This window comes from Quercus lobata, chromosome 7 (assembly GCF_001633185.2).
Source record: "Quercus lobata isolate SW786 chromosome 7, ValleyOak3.0 Primary Assembly, whole genome shotgun sequence".
In the NCBI taxonomy this organism is placed as follows: domain Eukaryota; kingdom Viridiplantae; phylum Streptophyta; class Magnoliopsida; order Fagales; family Fagaceae; genus Quercus; species Quercus lobata.
Window position 1 is genome coordinate 41319037 of NC_044910.1, and position 18215 is coordinate 41337251.

General features: G+C 31.2%; 1 protein-coding gene across 1 annotated transcript; it reads right to left on the reverse strand.

Annotated features, from left to right (window-relative positions):
* Positions 1-11101: 11101 nt before the first annotated feature.
* LOC115952056 (F-box protein At4g00893-like) lies at positions 11102-12445 on the reverse strand. Its single transcript, XM_031069148.1, has one exon. It carries the CDS (start codon positions 12443-12445, stop codon positions 11102-11104), a length of 1344 nt encoding a protein of 447 aa, XP_030925008.1.
* Positions 12446-18215: the final 5770 nt, after the last annotated feature.

An 18215-nucleotide genomic window follows, 5' to 3' on the forward strand; every position in this document is an offset into this window, starting at 1 on the left:
ACCTAGGAAAAGAGGCAATCAGACCTTTTAGCAATGGGACTAGCCTTAGCTGATCTCTCAATAGTCTTCAATAGGTTGCTGGCAACATTACCCATCTTAAAGTCAATAATGTTAGTGTGGGATACTATTATCCGTAGATTGGCCTAAGATTAAAAGGTCATAATGTCGTGCACAAGGTTCCTGCTTTTGCAATGTCAGGGAAAGGTGTTTGTTATAGATTATCCTATATTTTAAAAAATAGTCCATGAAAGAAAATTTAATGAGACTAAAAAACTTAATTTGTGAAGGAAATTGAAAACATACAATTTTCAGATTTTTCAGTTTTTTGTTTTCAAAAGTTAATGAAAATATGTATCTAATTTAATGAATCTGTCCCATTTAATGAGTTAGTATTAGAATTCAAATTCTAGGAAGTAACAATATAGTATTTCAATATTTTCTATTTTTTTTCAAATTTTTTTTTTTAATTTCAACTAACCAAACATGTTTTTGATTTCAAAAATACAAAAAATTTGTTTTTTCTTTATATTCACAAAACAAGTTTTTGAAAATAGAAAACAAAAACTGTTATAAAACATAACCTTAGTTTTCTTCATATCGTTTTCTTCTGTTCTTCGAAGATTTATCTTAATGTGCACCTTGATGCTTACACTCAAACATTCACTCTCATTTTTGAAACTGCAAAGTGCCCTTTCTATTTAAATGATACAAATCTGTAGCAAAATTCTATGATATCCATGTATGTGTGGAATTGCATTTTACCATGATTCTTTTATGTTCAGCTGAGTCACCCATAAGGAGTTTGTCCAAGTTAGTTTATTTATGAGGGTTATATGTTTCAATATGGTATTTAGTTTGTGCCCGGGGAGACAATTCTTTGAGGGTTATCCTGGCTGACCCAATTTGAAATACTTGTGGAAGTAGGATAAAAAATATACATTTGATTATTAATTTATCTTGGTTTTCTTGTATTGCTCAAATAGCTTGTTCATGTATTATGTATATGAGTTTTCTCAACAAAAAAAAAAAATGTATTATGTATATGACATATGTATTATTAAAACATTAACGCACTTCTTTTCCATTATCTCATTATTTTTCTTTCATGTTATTATATATATTATATAAATACATTATATATATATGATACAATAAATACAAATAGGTGATTCTAATATCCGAAAAAAAGAAAGAAAGAAAGAGGAACGTAGGGGGAGAAGAATTCATGAGAGAGAGTTTTTATATTATCCCCCCAAAAAAAATGTTTTGTCATCTCATAACAAAGGAAAATTTATCCATTTAGTATTTATTTTATTATATACTAGTTTAATTCCTGTGCAGTTTTGATCATGAATTTATGACAAATATTATTTTATTGAAAAACAACAACCAGACTAAAATTTATTATATAATTTCAGAACTCTTCTATAATAACAATGAAAAAATAAATAAAGAAAGAAAGAAAGTAGATTTTACTTTTAGAAAATTATTAAGTAAAAATCAATTGGTGTCTTGACCTATGATAATGAGAAATAGTTATGAAGTGATCACCGTATGTTAAAATTTTATCCCATTTTGGATTGATATTTAGTGTGTTCTCAGCTTAAAGTAATCCTTTCTTGAGTTGTATAGTATTGCACAAGTTAAGGAAGCTATTATGGTGGATCATTTGCATCTCCAATCTCCAAAACAAGTGTATTTATCGGGAGTTTCATTTTACACGAGTAGTACATGTACAGTTGTCAATATTGCACCATGTACTGTTATTTGTACTTATATATTATTGGTCAAAGCTCATATAAATTTTTAAGAGCCTTCAAAAAAATATTCAAGTATCCACTTCAAAAAATCCCTTTGTATGAGAAAAGGGCTTGGATGCCTGTGTATTCGAGGAAGAGGAATAAAATGGAACTGACAATTAAACAATTGAAATATAACAATAATCCTATTATAGTATAACCCACTAGGAAGAGGAATAAAATGGAACTGACAATTAAACAATTGAAATATTACAATAATTCTATTATAGTATAACCCAATCAAGATATAAATCACGACGAGTTACAGTAGGGCAAGATAGGAACTTTGTAATGGTATCATCTTCCAAGTCAAAGACGTAAAGAAATCGACTAGAGGTTATTGTGAAGTAAATCGAATTCCGTTTGACTCCGTTTTCTGGTACAAAACAAGATATGTTGCTCCTATCAGAAATAAAAATAGCACGCTCTCCTATGTTCTTCACTTGGACCCATGCTTTCTTTGAAAAATCCATCCGTAAAATTATGAAACTGTGAACCTTTCTCTCGTACGATCCAAAAGACATTTGTTTAACAAACAGGAGCTCACCACACGATTCAATGAGATAAGTTCGGAAACCAAATCTAGTTATAGGTAAGGACTTACCAATATCCTCTACTGCCAACTTGGTAAAATAAATTTCTCTACCCACAAACTCGGCAGTATATAATAAATTACCTGCAGGCACTCCAAAGTATATCAAAAGGTGAATTTTTCCTCCAAGAAATGTAGCAGAACAAATACGCTCTGACCCATTTTCTTCAAAGGTTTGTTTGTAAAAAATTTCATCACCAAGCTGGCAAAAATAAAAAGTGCATGTTTTGGAATGAATGAATACTACATGAAACTGATGGTTGGGGTCATCTGGTGTTGCTGTTAGAATGCAAATATCATCATCTGTAATGTCTACCAATCGCGGAAGCTGCATCATCTCTTTAGAAGTAGGATTCAAAAGACACAAATTGTTTGAATCGAGATCCTTTAACACCAACCATCCGTTAGTACTAGTGTATATTAGTTTATTGCGCATCTCCGGAATGGTCCTTGTGTAAAAATAATTTTTTGATATGCTAAAAAAAGTTTGCCTTTCTTTATCTTTCCCATCACATATTACTAACCAAGGATATGATTGTGGGTCAGTAGGAGGATAGGAAAGCATAATTTGTTTCTCATTACTTGGTTCTTGCAGTTGCTCTTTCCTTTTGCGTGCCTCTTCCATTACTCAATCTTCATGTACCATTAAAGAAAAAAATAAAAGAAAATTAATTTTTCAGAAGTACAATATAATAACGACACTTAGCAACTCCAATGGAATAATATATAGCATGCAATTTTTTTTTTTCTTTTACAATTATATATGTTACGCACATGAAAACAAATAAAGAAAAATGACCACAAAGTAAATGAGATTCCTATGACCTACACAGAAAAGAAAAGGCCACCCTTAAGGCCTTAACTCCATATTCTAAAGTTTTTTGTGCTGCTTTTATCTCCACTAGTTGAGGAACCCTCCATATTCTAAACTTTGTGATTTTATAAGTGATATATATGAGATCAGAATCCATACATGAAATTCTAGGAAAGAACATAATAACAAAGGGAGGAAGGGTATTTCTTACATACCCTTTTTTTTTTCCATAAAGAATAAATAATGACATATTACATACCTAGCTTTGAAAGTATTTTTTCTAAAAAAACAAAGCTTTTGAAAGTTTTTCTAGCAGATCAATTCCCTTATATAAAGAGCGCACCTCCTGAACAATGCCGTTGTTGTGTGGGAAATCTATTCCTAATGCTCCTAGGTTTTGGATTTGGATTTGTAAGTATTTTAGCTAAAAATAAAATTGATTTTAGTTTACTTCTGCGAATTTCATTATTGGCTTACTTAGTTTAGCTTTATCTCTCTCCTCTCTATTTTTTAATTAATCATATTCTTTTCCTTTTCAAGAGAAAAATGTATAAAAGACCTTCCCATCACACCTAAATTCACACCCAATTTTATACATATTTCTTTGTTAAATAAGTAACTAAATATATATATATATATATAAAATAAATATTTGATTCCTTTACACCATATTCAATTTGGTCCCTAATATATCATGTCAATTTAGTCATTACCATTATTTTTTGGATAAAAATTGTTAACCGGGCTAATAGCCAAAATAAAAAATTATATAGTTTCCGTTGATGTGACAATAAATTTTTTTTTTTATTTTATTTTAGCCGTTACTCATATCAATAATTTTCATCTAAGAGATAAAAGTATGAACTAAATTGACACGATATCGAAAGATTAGAGATCAAATTGAAATATTGTGTAAAGAATAGAGGCCAAATACATAGTTTACCCAAATAAATTTATATAAATAATAAATAATTAATGCATTTGGAAAATTAGAGATGTAAACACAGTGTTTTTATTTTTAAAATTGATTAAATTTTTAGATCTTTTAAAAATTTAAAACTATTAATATACTCTCATGACTGTGTAATCTGTAAATTATTTAATAGAAAATATTATGTAAAAATATTTAAAGAATATAAATAAGAGCATGCAGAAATTTATATATGGCTATAATATATATATAAGTGTTTTTTTGGTACTAACCGGACCTTTAACATAACACACTCACGTTACTGTCGAGAGTTATAGAAGCCAAAAAAAAAAAAAAAAAAAAAACACATAAAGAGAAGTAGAACAAGAGACGAGAGTGACATAGATGTACATGTTCTACAATATTTTTTTTTATTCATAATAATTTGATATTGAGAGCTGCCCACCCTTTGTGGATGGGGTTGCCCTCTAACTTACAGTATTGAAACTTACTCCTATTTATTAAGTTCGTTGAAGAAAAAAGAGAAAATTGTGTCCTATAGACTATATAGTTAAGTCCGTAATTTATTGGACTAGTCAATGATAATTAATTGAATAAAACTTTGTGAGTTATAAGTGAAATATATGAGATTTACAATGCATATTGCATACATGAAATTCTAGAAAGAACAAAACAATCAAGGCAAGCAAACTATGATTAATTATTGAGGAATTATTATATTTATACGTACCTGGCTTTTGCTAAGTTGTGGCTGCGTTTCAAGCAAACTCCTTCAATTAATTCAATTTCCTCCACTTTAACTCAGAGACTAGAGGTGTAGGTTTTTGAGTCTAACCAAACTATATATATTTATATATAACCCAAAAACAATGCCCTTACCCTGGCCCTTGCCGTGTGGGACTGCTAGCTTCTCAATCCTAATACTCCTTGAAGTTGGATTTATAATAGGTCGGTTGAATTTTCTTTTTTCTATAAAGTTTAAAGTTTAATCGGAAAAATTAGAGAATTAATAAGCAAAACTCTAATAAGACTATGTATGCGTTTTGGCAAAAATTATTTTTACTAACTTATTTTATTATTTAACTTATATTTGCTACTATTTATGGGTTTCACTGCATTTTTTTATACTATTTATAGGTTCCAATGTACTATTTTAGTTAATTTTTACCCTTATTTACTGTACTTTTAGCAAAAAGTTGTCAGTTGCAGCAAAATAAATGAATTCCAAACAGATACTAAAAGCCCACGATTAACAAAGTGCAATATTTTTAAGCTATTACCCACTTATTATTTACGCAAACTCGGCTTTATTTGTTTTCTTTTGATAATTTAATTAAAATATTTAGGGTAAATTCCACAAATCACCCCTGAGGTTTGAGATAATACCAACTAAGTCCAACAGATTTAAAAACCTACCAATTTCATCCTAAAAAGACAATTTTGTCCCTGGACTTAAAAAAAAAAAAAAACGCCTTGACTTTTTTTTTATTTTCCCTTCTTCCTCTGTCTTCCCCCTTTCTCCTCTGAGTTCTTCATCTTCAAACCCAAAACCCATCACCAAGCCACCATGGCCAGACCTACTGTCACTGGCCCCACCGCAAGCCACCACCATCATAGGCCACCGCAAGCCACCTGACCAAGCCGTATGCCTGTATCCTCTCCGTCTTCTCCATGGGTCATGGCTCCATCGCAGGTCGTGGGTGCATCAAGTCCGGCGTGGATCATGGCAAGTTCGGCGTAGGTCGTGGGTCATGGCTCTCTCAAGTCCGGTGTGGTCGTGGGTTGTGGGTCTCTCAAGTCCGGTGTGGGTCATGATGGGTTGATTTATGGTTCATGGGTTTTGATTTTAGGTGGGTTCCAATGGGTTTTGGGTCGGAATTTTCTGGTTTTGATTTATTGATGGATTTTGGGATGAGTCTTGCCTTTTGGATTCAGATTTTGTGGGTTTCAGTTGTGTGAATTTTGCTTTGATTTTTTTGTGGGTTTTTGTGCATCTGTAGGTTCATGGTGGTGGTGGTGGTAGGATGTTACCGTGGTGGAAGGGGTGGGTTGTTGTCGTGGTGGTTAGGTGGGTGGTGTGTTTGGCGAGGTGGTGGTTGAATGGCAATGGTGACTTTGGGATATGTTTTGAGATGGAGAACTCAGGGGAGACAGGGAGAGGAAAGAGACAGACGACAGAGGAGGAAGAAGTGAAAAAAAAAAAAAAGTAACGGTGTTTTTTTTTTCTTTTTAAGTTCAGGGACAAAATTGTCTTTTTGGATGAAATTGGTAGGTTTTAAAATGTTTTGGACTTAGTTGGATATTATCACAAACCTCAGGGGTGGTTTGTGGAATTTACCCAAATATTTATTGGTAATGCAGATATTGTAAAATTATTGTGTTATTTTGTTGTATGACATTAATCACAAAAATAATCTTGGCCCACCAAAAAATTAAAATTGGCCCATACAATAACAAGAGTAGCCCAACAAAATAAACACATTTTTTAACAAAAAGGCCCATTCAAAAATGAAAAAGAAAAACACTTACTGGGGTCCGTTGCCATTTTCTCATATTCACTAACGCCCTTCTTTTCTTCTCACCCGAACTGAGAGCTTCACTCTCTCAGCCCTTTCTTCTTCTTCTTCTTCTTCGCAATGTCGGACCAAGCCCACCATTGATGGCCTCAGGTATTTCCGATCCCTACATGAGAATACGTTTCTTCTTGTGACGGATAACCATGGACAATGGTGATCATGATGGTGAGGGAATCTTGAAGAGGTGTAATATATATATATATATATATATATATATATATATATATGTTGTGTTATGTTCTTTTTCAAACTGTACTTTGCAGTTATTAAATCATCAACTCATGCTGACTCTGGTACTATATATTGGCTTTCTTGTCCTTTCTCTACTTTTTGGAAGTTTAGAAATTTCTTCATCGTTGGTGTTGTTCCTTTCTTATGCTCATGTTTCTTCTGCCAAAAATGAAACAATGAAAATTGGAAAAGATTAAAACAAAGGAAGTGGTAAGGTGTGTAGACTGTAGAGTTTTTAGAGAATACATACCTGTAATCTGTTGCTGAATGTGAAAAATAGGACATTTCTTTAATGAATTTTATATAAGCATCATGTTGATATTGACTTTTATATATGCTTGTCTTATTTTCATACACATCTATGGTGAATTTTTTTACAATGGATCAGATTTCATAGTTCAACTCTGTATTTCCCTCACTTCTTAAGTGATGCGTGATCCTTTGGTTAAAGAACTATAAACTGGATATTTAATATTTAAAGTTAGGTATAATGCAGAAAGGGCCAGGGTATTTACACTTAATTTGGTGGGGGTTGAGTTTCAACATAACATGGCTTTTCATGAGTATTTTAGTTGGGTTTAGTTCTGATTTGCTGAAAGCCGCGCTCCGACCTGAGTTTTCAAAGGAAAATAAGGGGAAAAAGCAAAGTGAAACAAACAAGAAAAAAGAAAAAGAAAAGGACAGATAAAATAAAAGCCTCAGGCAATTAGTCCCAGGTTTCCTAAGCAATTGCACCTAGGAAAAGAGGCAATCGGACATTTTAGCAATGGGACTAGCCTTAGCTGATCTCTCAATAGTCTTCAATAGGTTGCTGGCAACATTGCCCATCTTAAAGTCAATAATGTTAGTGGGATACTATTATCCATAGATTGGCCTAAGATTAAAAGGTCATATGTCGTGCAAAAGGTTCCTGCTTTTGCAATGTCAGGGAAAGGTGTTTGTTATAGATTATCCTATATTCTAAAAAACAGTCCATGAAGGAAAATCAGTTCCCTTCATATTGTTCTTTTCTGTTCTTCAAAGATTTATCTCAATGTGAACCTTAATGCTTACACTCAAAATAGCATTCGCTCTCATTTTTTAAACTGCAAAGTGCCCTTTGTATTCAAAATTTCAAATGAAACAAATCTGTAGCGAAATTCTATGATATCCATGTATGTGTGGAATTGCATTTTACCATGATTCTTTTAAGTTCAGCTGAGTCACCCAAAAGGAGTTTGTCCAAATTAGTTTATTTTATGAGGGTTATATGTTTTAATATGGTATTTATTTTGCGCCTGGGGAGAATTCTTTGAGGGTTACCCTGGCTGACTCAATTTGAAATATTTGTGGAAGTAGGATAAAAAATAAACATTTGATTATTAATTTATCTTAGTTTTCTCGTATTGCTCAAAAAGCTTGTTCATGTATTATGTATATGGCATAATCAATGTATTATTAACATTAACGCACATCTTTTCCATCATCTCATTATTTTTCTTTCATGTTATTCTAGAAAATTTCCTTTAGGATCAACACTAATGACCTTTTTTTATCCAGCACTGGGCTTGTTAATGCCTATTTATATGCTTTAGGTGCTGGTACACTGCACTTGGGAGGTGCTAATTTTGAAAATTGCCAAAATCATTCAAAATTGGAAAAATGGATGCAAAATTAAGTCAATGTACTCTATCAATTTTTGGCAGGTATCTGTCTTCTTGGGCTTAGATCATTAACAAATATCTCATGGTTCACCGCCTTTTCATTTATTTAGCGGGTTAACATGACTTTCAAGAAAGAGTTTTGAAGAAATATAGCACAATTTCTAATTCCAGGAATTGAAATTTATATTGAAAAAGGTGCTGACAAAACTTATCCTCCCTCCGCCAACTTTTTCGTTATTTCTCACCCAAGCTTCTTTATCCTCTGAGATTTCAGAAAGATCTTGTAACTTCTCCCTGCTGGGAGTTTTCACCTTTTGCTCTCCAAGTATCTGCATTTCTTCAAGAAAGTCATGTGCCCTTCATCTCCCACTTCAAACTGTAAAACTTTATTAAAAAAGAAAAAAATCATTACGACCATTTATTATAGCAAATTTATAAGGGCTGATATTTTGGCACTTCTATTGCCCAGCATCCCATGATTTCATCATCATGCTTCTGAGGTACCAAATTCGTTCTCAACCACCTTTGTGGTGCATGAACTATACACACCTAAGAGACCTTTGATTCAATATCAAAACTGAGCTCCTCCCCCCTCCTTTTTAAGTATTGGATTGTTCTGACCTTGATTGGCACTTAAACTTGATTTTTGCAAGCCAATAGCATGTCTTATAAGCTTTTTCCAGTCACCTGGAACCTTTGGCGTGAGATAGGACGAATGTTAAAAAATTGATGGAACATGTAATTCTTAGCAAGAATTGCACATAATATCTTCAAAATGCATAGAGATCTATATCTTCTTATAAATTGCATTGGGGCATGGCTCCAAATCTTTATGTATTAAGAAAGCGACAAATTTTTATAAATTGCACTGGGGCATGATTATTTTAGTTATTATACGCATTAAGGGAAAATATTTTCTTGAGCGTTTTCCACTCATTTGAGATTATAGTATTGGTATTTGTTTAGTCAAACACGTTCTATCAGTGGATTATAGTATTATACAGGTGCACATATTAGATATCATGAGCCTTGCAACTCTAGTGTTCCTTTTCATAGAATTTGGTATATACAAATACAAGAATGTGTCTTTTCAGGCTTTTCAGGTTATTGCATAATGACCTTCTCAAAAAAAAAAAAGGTTATTGCATAATGAGGCTGGTCAATATAAAATAGGATGGAACTGGTGATGTTTTGGCTGTCAATCCACTTCTTGTAACACAATCGAACCTTTTAGCTGTGTCTGTTTTTCTGCACTGGTCACTGGTATGTTGCCTGTTCTCTACTTTGAGGTTTGTAGCTTTTGCTGATTCTACTTCCAGTATGCTTTATTTTAATATATAAATTCATTTGGTTTTGCGATAATATAGTATTTTATTTTCAATATTGATGCGGGTGGGCCTGTGTTTACTCGTATAAGCATTTATCTTTCATAACTTTTTTTTTCTTCTTCCCAGATGTGCTTTTAATAAAACCATCCATGACCTGGGTATTGATGTCTCATGTAATGGGTTGAGAGATTCCTCCAAATGTAAACTTTCCCTTTTGTAAGGTTTCATTTCCAACTTGTGAGATTTAGATGGAAAATACATTAGAACTGCAGAGTTTTTTTTTTTTTTTTTAATTTTTTTAATTTTTTTTTATTGAAACCCCCCCAAAAAGAAAGAAGAAAAAAACCGATATGTAAACTCAGAGAGAGAGACAGAGAGAATTGCTTTCTTGCTTGGTGATAAAATGAACCCATCCTGAAAGTGTTCTAAATGATGGGTAATTATTAAATACTCTCGGAGTACTATAAATGTGTACTTCTCCCTCTCACATAACTATGGGTCTTACTAATTAAATTTATAGTAGGACTCACAATTCATGTGAGAGGGGAGAATATGCATTTATGATATTTTCGGAATATTCAATAATTTTTCTTAAAGAATACCCATTTGCTCATACTTTTCTCTTTTCCTTTAATAGGTAGAGAGTCATTGCACTTTGTGCAGCCATTGATTGGATCCTGAATTAAAATTGCACACTTTATGCGCTTCTATCTAGTCTATAGAACTATCAACTATGTCTATTATCAGATGTTCTAATTTAATCAAAGTTCAAAATATGAAAAAAAAAAAAAAAAAAAAAAATTCAACACATGACGTATTATAGTTGGTGGAAGTGGAACATAAAATGGAATACTATATGTGAGTGAGACAAAGGAATTTATTCTTCATTATGCGCCCTATTTTAACTTGAAAGATACAATTATTGATTTGCTTTGACAATTAGTATTAATTAAAAGAAAATATTGCGTAAAAGAAGTCAAAATGCAAGTACTTAAATTTAAACTAGTAAATCATGGAGTTTACAACTTACGAACAATGAATCAAATATGTTGACACAGAATAAACAATTAATAAAATCTTAAACTGTGAAAATTTGAGATGAACAATATATATATATATATATATATATATATGCAAAACAATTAAATCTCTCAAATTCTATGTCACCATCTGAAGTCTTCAATTCTTCATCCAGAGTTTGCAAGCGGGCATTTAATCCAAACGTAGTTGCCATGTTCCTTTCCATGGGGTGAAAGATTGGTCGAGTAATCACTGTAAAATGATTGGCACCTCTTGGTTTTAAGATTGTAGAATACACATCTGTTGCCTTGGACATTCGGTAGGTAAATCTTATTGCCAACTCCTTCCGCCACAGCCGGCTCTGAAATGGAACCCACAACACCTACATAGAAAATTTGGCTTCTCAGGTTTTCTACTGCATGCCATTTCAATTGAGACTTGTTCGGGTTCAATGAGAAAACAAGAAAACATGGATTAAAATCCTCAAACTCAAACACTGAATACAACTGCCCATTGCTTTCCACCAAGTAACACTGTATGATTGAATCAACCAACTCTTCTGAAAATCCTCTAGGAACAATTTGAATCCAACGAAACGAGTTTTGGCCTTCAGGATTTCTCAAGTATTCATTAAGATCAAATACTCCCAACTCACCACTCATGCACAAACAGTAGCACCGCCCTTTATATAATACAGGACTGTTATCAGATAAAAAAATGTCTTTTGGAAGAGACCGTTTGAAATCGAAAATGTTCCAACTCTCTTCACCACGTCTAATAATACCAAATCCCCAACTTTCGATTCCAACTACAAAACAATCTTTTGAAGTTGGTGGTAAGGAAAAGCTCATTATTTCAAATGCATAAAAATGAGATGGAAGTTCTATTTTAACCATAGTGAAGGGATTGAAGAAAAAGAAACGGCAATATCCAAATCTTTCATATAAAGCTAAAAGCAACCAACCCATCTTTGAGCAGAGGAGACGTACACTTAACACTGGGGAAAAATCTTGGTAAGTGTCCAAAGTCATCAAATTACATGGAGATTCAGAATGTGGGATATCCAATAAGGTCCGAAGCCGAAAGACTAGAGCATTTGAATGCCACGATTGAGCACTTGAACGCCATGATTTGCATACAGCACAAAAGATACTAAAGTATATATTTGAGAGATGTTTTGACACTTGATAGAGAAGTTCTGGTGGAAGTTCTAACCATGAACTAAGTAACTTATCTTTCTTTTCAGATTTCGACTCTTGATCATCTTGGATATTAAGAGCATCCACAAGAAAATTTACATCAAAAGATGTAGATTCCAGAGCATTTACATCTGAAGAAGCAAATTCTGACTCTTGAATGTCCAGGACATTTAGCGACTTATTAAGAGCATCCACATGAGCATTTAAATCAGAAGATGCAGATTTCGGCTCTTGAACATCTTGGACATTTAGTGGCTCTTTAAGATCATCCACAAGAGCATCTTCCTCAAAAGATTGATCATTCATTGCCATAATTAGCTCCTGCAAAAAATCGACCAACACATGTATACAATTATGACATCCAAGATACAAATTCCCCTTCCCTTTTGTAACTATCAAATTTTCAAAAAAAAAAGAAATACCGGTAATCAATAGGTTCTACAAGAACAAGAGCAAGAGCATCACATTCACAATTCAAAGACCAAGTATAGTAGTAATCAATGTTTTAAACATAAAACGACAGCAAAAATATTACTAAAGGAATAACCTCATTCCTGAAAAACGGAAAAAGTAACCAACAAACAAACGTTGAAAACTTGAAATCCAAATGAATTTATAGTGACAACACACACATTCAACTAAACAAAACATTTATATATAATTTTTTTTTTTTAACTAAACCTTTATATTTTTTAAAAAGGAATAATCTTACTATTACTAAACGTGTTAATGAATGCAAAAGGCTTAAAGATTATGATCGATACTCAATAAAAACAGATATACCATCTGACGGACAAGCAATTGTTTGAAAATAAAGTCAGACAACTGAACAGTATTTTCAACATACTTCAAAAATTTGTCACTGTCACCTTCTTTCATGTTAGTATTGAGATTATGTGATATCAATCACTTAAAAGTAGGTCAATTATAAATATATATATATATATATATATATATTTTACAATTGTATATATATAGCAAAAAGGTCACATGAAAGCAAATAAAGAAAAAAGACCACAAAGAAAACAAAAACAGCAATTAAAGCCTGAAATATGAAGTAGAAGTATTAAGTACTGTTTTTGTTTTCTTTGTGGTATTTTTATAGTCCCCAAAAATATCACATATTTTGTATTATTTATTCCTATGACCTACACACAAAAGAAAAAGAAAAAGGTCAACCTTTTTTTTTTTTGAGAGATAATTACAATATCTTGAACGGCCAACCTTAACTCCATATTTCAAAGTTTTTTGGTCAAAAGCCTTGTAATTATCTCTCCAAAAAAAAAAAAAAAAAATCATTTATAAACCACAGTTTATAATATGGAGATAAAAGCTGCACAAAAAAAACTTCGAAATATGGAGTTAAGGTTGGCCCCTTTTTCTTTTTTTTTAGTCAAAGGCCAACCTTTATCTCCATATTATAAACTTTGTGGTTTATAAGTGGTTTTTTTTTTTTTTTTTTTTGCTGAATGATTTATAAGTGATATTTATGAGATTAGAATCCATAGATGAAATTCTAGCAAAGAACAAATTAAATAACCAAGGCAAGAAAACTACTTTTAATTATGACATATTACATACCTGGCTTTTGCAAAATTTTGGCTGCGTTTCAAGCAGATCAACTCTTGAATCAATTTCCTCCATTGAACTTAGAGATCAGAGGGTGCAATGGGGCGAAGCAATATATATTATATATAAAGAGAGCGCCCCTTAAACAAGTTGCAGCGCTTGTGGGACTTTTTATATATAGAGAAATCTACTCCTACTAGTCCTAGGATTTGGATGTGGACATAGTCGGTCGAATTTTAATTATAGACACAATTTATTTATTTATTTATTTTTAGAGAGTTATGATAGCTCTTTATCATCAAACTAAGATACCAATCGATTTTTGGTGAAAACGAGAATTAAACTTCAGATCTCTTATTCAATTATCATAGATTTTACCAATTAAGTTAATTAAAACCTACAATTTATTTCTGTTAAAATAAAATTGCTTCTGGTTTACTTTAGCAATTTCTTTATCCTCTCTATTTTTTATTTAATTAATTATATTCTTATTTTTAAAGAGAAAATTTGTATAAAAGACTTCCCAGTCACACCCACTTTCAAACATGTTTAATTGTCAATTTGTTATAAGATTACATGGAACCGCTATATAGTACTTCGTGAAAAGTTGAATTATTATACACCCACCAATCACAAGTTATTGTTTTCATATTCTTGCTTGCTTCTGGTTTGAAGACATTCAAAGATGAGAAGACGAAGTAAGCACACCAACATCCACATTAGTCAATATAAATAACTAATATTGTATATTTATTCCCTCTTATATATAATCTTATATCATAGTAGCTCATTAAATCAAAATACATTAAACATATGTTTTTCTAAAAAATAAACAAGTTTATATAAATAAATAATATATTTAACTTTCCCCTAGTAAATAAATAAACAAGTTGTAGATATATGCAAATCTAGGAAAATATAGGTTAAAAAACTTATAGCTTAATTGGTTGGCACCTCTTGATATTTTCAACGAAGACATCTAGTGTTTAAATATCTCATCCTCCATTGTAACTATTGAATTATACTCTTATATATAACTCATCCAAAACAAGCAAATATAAAAAATTAATAGAGATGAAAAAAGCAAATAGAAATATGCATTTGTAGAGATAGAGAACAATGAAAATACTTGAAGAAGTTGTATCTGAAGATAGATACATATACAGATACACGATACAATAAATACAAATAGATGATGCTAATATCCAATCAAGAAAGAGGAACATAAAAAAAGTTTATGATACAATAAATACAAATAGGTGATGCTAATATCCAATCAAGAAAAAAGAACATAAAAAAAGTTTTGTCATCTCGTAAACAAAGGAAAATTTTCCATTTAGTGTTTCGTGTGTGTGTATACATATATATCTTATTTTATGTTATAAATGTCATTTTCTCTTAAAGTGTATTGTACATGTTAAGCTTGTAACACCATTTGTTTCAATGGAACCCCATATGTGAATATATTTTTTCACATTTTCTTATGATTAATATTATAATTTAAAAAAAAAAAAAAAAGTCAAAGGAAAACTATCTCCTAACTTCTCTTATTTAATTTGACATAAGATAAGATTGTTTTTCGCTAACTAGAAGACAACTCTATATCACACTAAGAATTTGGGGCTGGCACCACCGCATACCCTTGATGCAATGGTCACTCCACAAGTATAAATACTTGTGGGGTGGGGCAAGGGCCGAGATTCAAGTCTTCAGAAGGGAGTTTCAAATACATATACACTTAGATTAGGTTAGAATAAAATTTCTATCTTATATAAAATAAATAAATAAATAAAAAGAATTTGGGGTTGGTTCAATGAATTTGGGGACCTTAGGCGAAAACTTTAGACGGGGCTTTTTTAATTATTTAAATATTAATTAAACAATATTTATTTAACTTTTGATTTTTTTTATTTACAATATATTTTTCATTCTCTTTAAGATAAAAAATTACTAATTAATTTTTACATTCAAGTTTCATTAGCATTTCCTTTTTAATTGATAATATCACTTAATCTTTTAGTAAACATCAATAATTAAAATAAAACATGATCTATAATAGGAAAATTATAAATTACTAGTTGAATGCCTGTGCGTTGCACGGTTTTGGTCAATAACTTATTAAATACAATATATAATAATGCATTTGAGAAATAATAAATTAAATGAAATATTTTTATTCATAATTCTCTTCAACAGTACCAATTGTCTAATAAAACTAAACAATAAAAATTAATATCAACATTTAACAAAATAATATGTCCATGTAAATTAATATTTAAGCATTAAATCAGTATCAACATAAAATTTACAAATTATAAGCTATCCAAATGTATAAGCATTAAAAAAATAAAAATAAAAATTTCATTTTCTATATATATATATATATATATAGAATATAAGAGAATTGATTGAGTATCACAACTCTTAGACTACTCAATGATGTAGTCGAAATTCTACACTGTATTATACTTGGGTGATGCACAACTTATTTAAAATTTATATGGAAATAAATTATAATCATATTGATAATAAGTGAGCCATATGATAAAATTGATTAATTTTATAATATATGTAACTTCGTGCAAGTATGGTATATAGTATATAAATTTTATTATATATATTGAATTAAATTTATTTAAACTACCACAAACATTTAGTAATAGAATTACAGTTGAAGAGAGTTTATATTTTAGATGATAGAGTTTTATTTAGAGTAAATTATTGGTAATATTTTTTTAATTTTCAATAACCAAACAGTTTAAACACTTGTCACAAAGAAAAAAAAAGTTAATAATGCATTCTATGAAACCCAAGAAATAGCCTTGGTGTAGTTATCGAATTATAAAAAATAAAAAATAAAAACCAATGAAATAAAATGGGAATCTACCTCAAAATCCAATATTAATAATAAGTAAAAGGAAGAATATTAAAATTGAGTTAAAAAACGAAATTGAGATAAAATCGGAATCTACCTTAAAAGCCTATACAACTTTTTCTTTACATCCTTGGGATTGAGTGTCAAGAGTTTTCAACAATCTTAGAACCCATGGAATCTTCTACGACAACACTGAAAAAGAAAAGAAAAGAAAATATAAATTAACATTTATATAGCAATAACTAAAATTGAAAATACAAATTAGAAAGAAATTAAAATCTAAGTTAAAAAAAATAGAATAACATAGATTACAACCTTTGAATTGTATGTCAATTTAGGAGTCTTCAACAATTTTATAGGATGCTTGCTTGGAATCACCTATGTAAAAATCGAAAATAAATTTTAAGAAAAAACTATTACAACATATAACAAATGGAATGAAACATATACCAATAGCTGAAATTGAAAATATAAATTAGAAAGAAAATTAAACTAAATTAAAAATAGAATTGTATCTTATACAACCTTTGAATTTAATGTCAATTTAAGAGTTTCCTATGACAAAACTGAAATAAAAATAAAATAATAGATCTAAAACTATATAAAAGAAAGCAAATGGAACATGAATTTCATCGATCCTTTAAGAGATCCGATTCCCTAATGAAAAACAACAATATTTGACTCCATAATGAAAAACAACATTGTAGGGACAAGTTTGGAGCCCAAGCCCGAACTATATGGAGTCCTGGTCCAAAAAGCTTAATACAATGAATTTTGTAGAGTATGGGTTAAAGAACTAAGTTTAGATGAGTTGAGCAACGGCTTGCATGAGGTTAAGAAGCAATCAGACACGATTAAAAGCTATTATGATCAAAGAACCCTCCGTCCGAGGAGACTAGAATTTAACTTATAAATATAGATCACTACATTAGGGTTCTTTAACATGCTACAGTATTCTCTACTTCTTTTTTCTGCCCCTTCTTCTTGGGGGCTTTTCCACATTATATAGGCTTTTCCTGATCATCTGGACCTTACACTTGTTGATTACCTGGATCCCCACTTGAGTACCCATCCCATCAAACACCCCTTTCAGTCCTCTGTGAGTTGCGGCAGTCAAGGTAGTACTGTTCAAGGGTCTTCTCCACATTAACGCGACTAGAAAAGTAGCTGCAGTGCATTTAATGTGATGGTGGCAGCTTTTCCTTAGATATTTTAAGTTTTCTTTCCTCTCACTTGTTCAAGGGGCATACTTTAACTGTTTGAGTATACACTTGGTCTGGGTTTGCCATGTCCGAGGAGGAGTTCCTCCTCGAACCTTCTTCCCTTTGTCTCTCACTGATGAGGCTTGTAATGTAGATTATCTAAGTCGTGTTTTTCTCCTCGGACTTGTTAGTGTCCTCGGACAAGGCCCAAGGCCTAATACATTATTTTGGGCCCTAGCCCCCACAAACACTATTTCAAAAGTACTAAGAATTAGCTTTCAATTCCTATTAAAAAAAATAAGTATGAGAATCACTAACCTTTGTTGTTTGTTGTTGGACTGAGATTGTGATAGGGTGATAGATTGAACATATTAATAACACAAAGTTCCTTACCTTTCCATCTTAATGTTACAAATTGCATCTAGATTATACCTAC

Excerpts from the sequence above, each read along its gene's own strand:
- LOC115952056 (XM_031069148.1), bottom strand. The coding sequence starts at position 12,445 with ATGGCAATGAATGATCAATCTTTTGAGGAAGATGCTCTTGTGGATGAT.